The sequence below is a fragment of the Nansenia antarctica genome (assembly GCF_963989245.1).
Source record: "Nansenia antarctica genome assembly, chromosome: 1".
Lineage (NCBI taxonomy): Eukaryota > Metazoa > Chordata > Actinopteri > Argentiniformes > Microstomatidae > Nansenia > Nansenia antarctica.
This window is the reverse complement of record NC_137674.1, coordinates 48,738,609-48,748,608: the sequence shown is the minus strand read 5'-3', so window position 1 is coordinate 48,748,608 and position 10,000 is coordinate 48,738,609. Positions and strand designations below refer to the sequence as shown.

The window sequence follows — 10,000 nt, the reverse complement described above, 5'->3', positions numbered from 1 at the left end:
ACCGGGTGGCATCCTATCTATGTCTGCTGCCAGAGCTGACTGAAGGGCAGGACACCACCTACGAGAAGGAAGTCCTCCTGGAGCTGCTGGTAGGTGAAACCCTCTCGTCTCCTCCATCTCTCGTCTCCTCCCCTCCCCCCCTCCAAGTCAGGCAAACTGACCTTTCCGAACCTACGTTTGTGTGCGTTTTCCGAACGTGCGGTAGAGAGGTAGAAGAGAGGGAGAGGTAGAAGAAAGGGCGAGCTAGAAGAAAGGGCGAGCTAGAAGAGAGGGAAAGCTAGAAGAGAGGGAGAGGTAGAAGAGAGGGAGGGGTAGAAGAGAGGGAGAGCTAGAAGAGAGGGAGAGGTAGAAGAGAGGGAGAGGTAGAAGAGAGGGAGGGGTAGAAGAGAGGGAGGGGTAGAAGAGAGGGAGAGCTAGAAGAGAGGGAGAGGTAGAAGAGAGGGAGGGGTAGAAGAGAGGGAGAGCTAGAAGAGAGGGAGAGGTAGAAGAGAGGGAGGGGTAGAAGAGAGGGAGAGCTAGAAGAGAGGGAGAGGTAGAAGAGAGGGAGAGGTAGAAGAGAGGGAGAGGAGAAGCTCCACTTCAGGCCAAAGCAGACGAGCACGGAAAAAAAAGCCCTAATGATTTATGGCACGGCTGAGCAGCGGCTACCGGGAAGTGGGTTTGTCTGCGGAGCAGCGAGCCCGCCTGGCGAGCGCTAGGGGATAATAGGGTTTGCTGCGTGGCTCGTTTAAAAGCCATTCATTTATGCTCTTACAGTAAGCAACACAAACACCCCCCATCCCCTCTTCTTCCCCTTTTCAATTGGCCTTTTGATTCAATTACTGCCTGGAGAGGGAGAGGGAGGGAGAGAGAGAGAGAGAGAGCTCCCAGCTCCCAGTTCTGAAGAGGCTGGTCTGATTGTACCCCCCTCTCTCTCTCTCTCTCCCCCTTAAGCTTCCTTTAAAAGACCCCTTCTGAAAGACTGGACCGTAGCCCCACTAGACGTACCCCCCCCCCCATCCTCCCACCTCCCCAGTCCCCCCCCCCCTTCACCAGCCGTCCTGTCAGACCTCCTCTCCAGAGTCCAGCGGAGGGTGAAGAGGAGAGAGGCTCTATTCAGAATTAGCTGATTAGATTGTCGGGGGGAAAAGAAGAAGAAGAAAAAAAGAAAAGAAAAGCACAATGTCAGGGGACTCGTTGGCGTGTGCCCGGGGTTGCCCCTGGCAACCGAAATCTCGAAAGATTTGCGCGTACGGTGATATTCATGTGAGGCCGGGGGCCGCTGGTGTAGTAAGGCTGCAGATTAAGGCTCTTAATTAAGGAGAGAGAGAGAGGGGTGAGGCGGGGGGGAGAGAGAGAAACAGAGAGAGTACGAGCATGAGAGGGGGAAAAGAGAGAGGGAGAGAAAGAGATAAGGCAGGTCAAAGTAAAGCAGTTAAGGCAAGAGAGAGAAGGGAGGGAGAGAGAGAGAGAACATTTCTTCTTCACTGGAAATGTTCTCTAATCTCTTCTGTTGTCGTGGCTTGAGATCAACATTACAGCAGCCTTCTGAAGGAGTGCAGACACGCGCTCTCTCTCTCTCTCTGTGTCTCTCTCTGCCTCTCTCTCTCTGTGTCTCTCTGCCTCTCTCTCTCTGTGTCTCTCTCTGCCTCTCTCTCTCTGCCTCTCTCTCTGTGTCTCTCTCTGCCTCTCTCTCTCTGCCTCTCTCTCTCTGTGTCTCTCTCTCTGCCTCTCTCTCTGTGTCTCTCTCTGCCTCTCTCTCTCTGTGTCTCTCTCTGCCTCTCTCTCTCTCTCTGTGTCTCTTTCTCTCTCTCTGTCTCTCTCTCTCTCTCTCTCTGCCTCTCTCTCTGTGTCTCTCTCTGCCTCTCTCTCTCTCTGTCTCTCTGCCTCTCTCTCTGTGTCTCTCTCTGCCTCTCTCTCTCTGTCTCTCTCTCTCTCTGCCTCTCTCTCTCTCTGTCTCTCTCTCTCTCTGTCTCTCTCTCTCTCTGTGTCTCTCTCTGCCTCTCTCTGTGTCTCTCTCTGCCTCTCTCTCTCACTCTCTCTGCCTCTCTCTCTCTCTCTCTCTCTCTCTCTCTCTCTCTCTCGCCCACATCTTTCATACCTGAGGATGACTGCAGAGAAAGAGGAAAAACTAGCATCATACACGTAACTCTAGAAGCCTTTCCTCTCCCTCCCTCCCTCCCTCAGCCTCCTCCAGAGTGTAGTGAGTAGACGTCTTGTTGACCGGTTTCAGTCCCAGATGCCGGTGCTAAACCCCTGACTTTGAGCCGCGCTGGCAGGGATCACAGGCCTCTGGAACAGGATTAGCCTAGCGCCCTTGCGGCTAGCGGACACATAGGAAGCAGCAGGGATTAGACTTCTGGATCATCTTTGACACACTGCCAACCCTCCCTCCCTCCCTCCCTCCCTCACTCCCCTACTCCCTCCACCTTTAGGCCACAGCTTCCAATTGATCTAACCCCCCCCACACACATACATATGTACACAGATACACACATACAGTACATGCGCACGCACATTGACACAGACACGTACTGTACACCCACACACTCTCACTCTCACACACACTCACACACATACACACACCCACACACACACACACACACACACACGTACACAGACACACACCTACACGTACACACACACTGGGACACAGACACGGACAGTACACCACACACACACACACGTGCACAGACACACATACAGACATGCACGCACACATTGACACAGACACGTACTGTACACCACTCACACATACACGTACACAGGGACACAAACACATACTGTACACAACACCACACACACACACACACACACACACACACACACACACACACAGAGCTGGCAGAGAGGAACCTCTGAAAGCGTGGAGACAGACAGTAACGCAGTGTGTAGTTTGTGACCTGATTCTGTAAAAACACCCAAACATGGTTGACCGGTGCTGTCTGTCTGGGGTCTAGTGAGGGGGTGTAGACACATCACAGGAACGCATCTGTTAACCCAATGTATTTCTCTGTCTCTTTCTTCCATCACACGCACACACACCCACACCCACACACACACACACACACACACACACACACACACACACACACACACACACACACAGGTGTCCCGTCACGAGAGGAGAATCTCCCAGATCGAGCAACTTAACCAGATGCCTCTTTATCCGACGGAGAAGATTATCTGGGATGAGAACATCGTCCCGACAGAGTACTATTCAGGAGAAGGTGTGTGTGTGTGTGTGTGTGTGTGTGTGTGTGTGTGTGACGTGCGTGTGACGTGTGTGTGTGTGTGTGTGTCTTATCACACCTCCTGGTCATTGGGCAGTGATCTAGCTGTGAGGCGCCAGCGTCTTAGCAGGTCGAATCCTCTTTGGCGGGCCAGGGGCGCCTCTACCCTCTAAGATGCCCCCCAGGGTTCAACGCCCCCGAACCCTTAAGCTCATTACCGGGACTTACGCCGCCGTCCGTAGTAATCTTGACAATATCGTAGCGGTCGGTCCTCCTCCTCCTCCGAGGAGAACACTTAGGTTGTGGGTTCGATTCCCGCCGGGACCGTGTGTATACTGACACGTGTGTGCGCTCGTTGCACTGTAAGTCGCTTTGGAAAAAGGGTCAGCGAAGTGGCATGTATTTTTATTATTAGTAGTAGTAGTAATGTGATCTAACTCTTATATTTACACTACCGTTCAAAAGTTTGGGGTCACCCAGACAATTTCGTGTTTTCCATGAAAACTCACACTTTTATTTATCAAATGAGTTGCAAAATGAATAGAAAATATAGTCTAGACATTGACAAGGATAGAAATAATTGTCCTTCAAACTTTACTTTCGTCAAAGAATGCTCCCTTTGCAGCAATTACAGCATTGCAGACCTTTGGCATTCTAGCTGTTTATTTGTTCAGGTAATCTGAAGAAATGTCACCCCACACTTCCTGAAGCATCTCCCACAAGTTGGATTGGCTTGATGGGCACTTCTTGCGTACCATACGGTCAAGCTGCTCCCACAACAGCTCAATGGGGTTGAGATCTGGTGACTCCGCTGGCCTCTCCATTACAGACAGAATACTAGCTGCCTGCTTCTTCCCTAAATAGTTCTTGCATAATTTGGAGGTGTGCTTTGGGTCATTGTCCTGTTGTAGGATGAAATTGGCTCCAATCAAGCGCTGTCCACAGGGTATGGCATGGCGTTGCAAAATTGAGTGATAGCCATCCTTATTCAAAATCCCTTTTACCTTGTACAAATCTCCCATGTTACCAGCACCAAAGCAGCCCCAGACCATCACATTACCTCCACCATGCTTGACAGATGGCGTCAGGCACTCTTCCAGCATCTTTTCACTTGTTCTGCGTCTCACACATGTTCTTCTGTGTGATTCAAACTTCGATTTGTCTGTCCACAACCCTTTTTTCCAATCTTCCTCTGTCCAATGTCTGTGTTCTATTGCCCATATTAATCTTTTCCTTTTATTGGCGTGTCAGATATGGCGTGTCAGATATTTTTCTTTGCTACTCTGCCTAGAAGGCCAGCCAGGATAATCCGTGATCCGTACGGATCGCCCTCCACGGTACGGCACGCATGTGTACCGCGGATCAATTGCAAAATGTTAACAAGTAATAATATTACTTAATATTAGTTAATATCTCTTGTAAATCACAATGTAGAGTTAGAAAAGATAGACAGTTGTGTGCTTTGTTTTACTCTAAAGCGCAATGATAGGTTGATAATGCGAAAAAAAAGAATCCGTTGTTTACTCACTACACGTGAAGCTGGGAATCCACAACAACAAGGCTGCGTTCGTAAATTCGCTCTGGAATCTGATCAGCATTCAAGGAATGCCTCTTGTCCAATCAAATGACTTGGTCCCTTTATGACGTCGGACCCAGTGTGCGCTCCGGCGCTCTCAAAGCGAATTTACGAACGCGGCCCAAGTGTATCATGGCGAGTGCTAGTTATGTTGTTCGGCGGAGAAGAACTCAAAATGCGTCCCTCGTCATTTAAATCCCATGTATGGGAGCACTTTGGCTTCTCTGTCAATTATGACGGGAGGCACGAAAAAGGTAGCTCGACAACTTCTGATAATGTAGGCATTTTTTTCATACCATGTTCAAAATAAGTGTTCACTTTATTATTTAGTTAAAAGTGGCATAAAACATGTTTATTCGTCTGCTATAAAGAGCCCAGTGACTCACTGCTGCAACCAGGCGCCTCCCTCTCTCATATTGCATCATTTATATATATATGTATATGTATATGTATATATACTACCAGTTTTGACATCTTGAATGTTGTTGGTTTTTCACATAATAAAAGTGGTGTTTTTACAGAATTCAAGGAAAAAGCAGTTTTTATAAAAATGAAAATATGTTGTGTTGATCCGAAAAATGATCCGATCCGTGACTCAAAAACCGTGACACGATCCGATCCGTGAGTTAGTTGATCCGTTACACCCCTACCATTTAATGAAGCTGCCAGTTCAGGACCTGTGAGGCGTCTATTTCTCAAACTAGAGACTCTAATGTACTTGTCTTCTTGCTCAGTTGTGCACCGGGGCCTCCCACTTCTCTTTCTACTCTGGTTAGAGCCTGTTGATGCTGTTCTCTGAAGGGAGTAGTACACACCGTTGTAGGAAATGTTCAGTTTCTTGGCAATTTCTCACATGGAATAGCCTTAATTTCATATGAAAGTTCTTTTTCTGGCCATTTTGAGAGTATAATCGAATCCACAAATGTGATGCTCCAGATACTCAACTAGCTCAAAGGAAGGCCATTTGTATGGCTTCTTTAACCAGCAAAACCGTTTTCAGCTGTGCTAACTTAATTGCACAAGGGTTTTCAGGGGTTTTCTAATCATCCATTAGCTTTTTAACGCGATTAGCAAACACAATGTACCATTAGAACACTGGAGTGACGGTTGCTGGAAATGGGCCTCTATACACCTATGTAGATATTCCATTAAAAACCAGATGTTTGCAGCTAGAATAGTCATTTTCCACATTAACAATGTATAAAGTGTATTTCTGATTAATTTAATGTTATCTTCATTGAAAAAAACTGTGCTTTTACAAAAAAAAAAAAGGATTTCTAAGTGACCCCAAACTTTTGAACGGTAGTGTACATGGGGAATCATTTAAAGACATAAGGCCAATATCCCAAATATGGAGGTGGTGGGTTGGTGGGTGTGTCATGTTGCCTATCCAGACTGTTCTTGTCCAGACTCCATACCTAGCTTGTGTGTGTGTGGGTGTGTGTGTGTGTGTGTGTGTGTGTGTGTGTGTGTCAGGTTGCCTGGCCCTCCCTAAGTTGAACCTCCAGTTCCTGACCCTCCACGACTACCTGCTGAGGAACTTCAACCTGTTCCGCCTGGAGTCCACCTACGAGATCAGACAGGACATCGAGGACGTGGTGGCACGCATGAAGCCCTGGTGAGCTGCTCACACACCCCGACACACCCCGACACACCCCCCGACACACACCCAGACACACACCCCGACACACACCCAGACACACACCCAGACACACACCCAGACACACACCCAGACACACACCCAGACACACCCAGACACACACCCAGACACACACCCCGACACACACCCAGACACACACCCAGACACACACCCAGACACACACCCCGACACACCCCGACACACACCCAGACACACACCCAGACACACACCCAGACACACACCCAGACACACACCCCGACACACACCCCGACACACACACCGACACACACCCCGACACACACCCCGACACACACCCCGACACACCCAGACACACACCCCGACACACACCCAGACACACACCCAGACACACACCCAGACACACACCCAGACACACACCCAGACACACACCCCGACACACCCCGACACACACCCAGACACACACCCCGACACACACCCAGACACACACCCCGACACACCCAGACACACACCCCCGACACACACCCAGACACACACCCAGACACACACCCCGACACACACCCCGACACACACCCCGACACACACACCGACACACACCCCGACACACACCCAGACACACACCCCGACACACACCCCGACACACACCCAGACAGACACACACTCAGACACACACCCCGACACACACCCCGACACACCCCCGACACACCCCCGACACACCCCCCCGACACACCCCCAGACACACCCCCAGACACACCCCGACACACACACAGACACACACCCCGACACACACACAGACACACACCCCCAGACACACCCCCAGACACACCCCCAGACACACACCCCGACACACACCCCGACACACACCCCCAGACACACACACAGACACACACCCCCAGACACACACACAGACACACCCAGACACACACACAGACACACACCCAGACACACACACAGACCCTAACCATGTCAACACTAGGGACGTAGCCATGCATCCAGACAGTTCATAACCATACAAATATGTGCCGATTCAAATCAATGAGATGAAAAGTGAACTATTTTTAACCGACGGCATTTTACTCGCGTTGTTCTCATTACCGTAATTCCTAAACTGTACTATGTGCTATCGGAAAAAAGCTTCCTGAAAGCAGAGATGCGGCGCTTTCTACCCATATAGGGTTATTACGGTAATTCAAAGCACAAAGCTGTAGAGGGTGTAATGTGCGCCTGTGTCTGCATCTAGAGAGGAACAAAGGTTCCACAAAGGCCCCAAAAACTCCTTAGAGAAAACAGGGCAGAAAATAAAAGCCCTAGGCTCACAAACTTTCTTGGACAGGTGTAATATATTTGACATTTCAAATCAAACATGCTAAATATTTTGTTCATGTGCAATCACATTTTACGCTTTACTAAAAACCTGTAAAATCCAATTCACTTTTTTTGTTTTTCTTCCCTTAAAACTGTTATTACACACTCATAACATACAGTAATGTTAAATAACTGCCATATATTCAAAGCTGAGGTAATTCCTGGAAAAAGAGGCAAAAGCACTTACTCCTAGGACATTTTCTGACATTTTTATAGCCATAAAAACAAAATAAATCCAGAGGCGGAATGTTTGATTCATAATTAATAATAGGGTTAAAAGGGACAGCAGAGGGCGTATTCTACTTTTTTTTTTTTTAAATAAGAAAAGGAAATATGCATTCATTGCATAGTTTGTGTTTTACAGTTCTACCCTACCTCAGAAATGAAAAGGGATTCTTTAAGAAAAGACAGTATTTTGTTGTTTTTTGTCTAATCAATAATATATATAATATATATGATTAATTATATTCAGTCATAGTTTGTCATATTGGGAAGCATTTTGGGAAGCGTATCGAATCGTGAGTTGACTGTTTCGTTACATCCCTGATAGGGCTGGGTATCGCCACTGATTTCCCAAAACGATTCGATTCCGATTCACCAGCTCAGTGAGCTCACGATTCGATTCGATTCACGATTCGATTCGATTCGATTCGATTCCGATTCGATCTAGTTAAAATATACATTTTTTGCTTGAATATGAAAGAGATTCTCAGAATTAATGCTATAAATGGTTCAAGGAACCCTATAACATGTAGCATTGTTAAACATATCAATGAATTGACTCCAAAGCAGTTACATGAATGTACTTTTTATTGGAACACATTTTATTGGAACATATGAACATCATTGACCAACATTTTGCAACTACAAAAAGTGTTTTTTAACGTGCTTTACTGCAGCCGATGTAAATAAAGGGGCTACAAACATAGCCTACCGGTAATAATCAACAAAAAAAGCGTTTCCGAACGTTTTTTGAGGGGTTTATATATATATATAAAAAAAAAAAAAAAAAAAAAAAAAAATGAAAGATCGATCTCGGGACTTATGAATCGATAAATCGCTCATTTAATGAAGATCGATTCAGAATCGGGAAATCGATTTTTTGAACCCAGCCCTAATCCCTGATCAACACCATAACACACTACACACACACTACACACACTACACCACAGGGCCGACCAGAACCCACCAGAACTGGAGCTTTTTAGGCCCTTTCTGCTTTATTGGTGTGTGTTCTGCTGTGTGTTCTGACCTGTCCCCCCCCCCCCCCCCCCCTCACAGGCAGTCAGAGTACGGGGGCTGTGTGTTCTGACCTGTCCCCCCCCCCCCCCCCCTCACAGGCAGTCAGAGTACGGGGGCTGTGTGTTCTGACCTGTCGTCGTCCCCCCCCCCCTCACAGGCAGTCAGAGTACGGGGGCTGTGTGTTCTGACCTGTCCCCCCCCCCCCTCACAGGCAGTCAGAGTACGGGGGCTGTGTGTTCTGACCTGTCCCCCCCCCCCCCTCACAGGCAGTCAGAGTACGGGGGCTGTGTGTTCTGACCTGTCCCCCCCCCCCCCCCTCACAGGCAGTCAGAGTACGGGGGCTGTGTGTTCTGACCTGTCCCCCCCCCCCCCTCACAGGCAGTCAGAGTACGGGGGCTGTGTGTTCTGACCTGTCCCCCCCCCCCCCCCCCTCACAGGCAGTCAGAGTACGGGGGCTGTGTGTTCTGACCTGTCCCCCCCCCCCCCTCACAGGCAGTGTGTTCTGACCTGTCCCCCCCCCCTCACAGGCAGTCAGAGTACGGGGGCTGTGTGTTCGGGGGCTGGGCCAGGATGGCTCAGACCATCATGTCCTTCTCCATCGTGGAGGTGGCCAAGCCCAACATCGGGGAGAACTGGCCCGCGCGCGTGCGCGCCGACATCACCGTCAACCTCAACGTACGGGACCACATCAAACATGAGTGGGAAGGTGAGTACACACACACTACTACACACACACTACACACACAGTACACACACAGTACACACGCAGTACACACACAGTACACACACACAGTACACACACAGGACACACGCAGTACACACACAGTACACACACAGTACACACACAGTACACACACAGTACACACACACACCCTCCCTCCTCCCCTGTATAAAGCCTTTATGTCCTCCATAAAGCTTTTTTTCCTGTCTCCATCCAATCCTGCATTACCTTGACCTCTGCTACCCACCACCACCACCACCACCCTCCTA

The 10,000-nt window shown here is 48.8% G+C and overlaps 1 protein-coding gene across 1 annotated transcript in view; it reads left to right on the top strand.

The window, feature by feature from the left end:
• Positions 1–10,000, top strand: part of aqr (aquarius intron-binding spliceosomal factor) — a 35,870-nt gene that overhangs the window by 16,467 nt on the left and 9,403 nt on the right. The window contains 4 exon segments of the mRNA XM_080523605.1: positions 1–89; positions 3,089–3,209; positions 6,265–6,406; positions 9,538–9,716. The exon segment at positions 1–89 is cut by the window's left edge and continues 14 nt beyond it. Coding sequence (XP_080379731.1) covers positions 1–89; positions 3,089–3,209; positions 6,265–6,406; positions 9,538–9,716 — 531 coding nt within the window.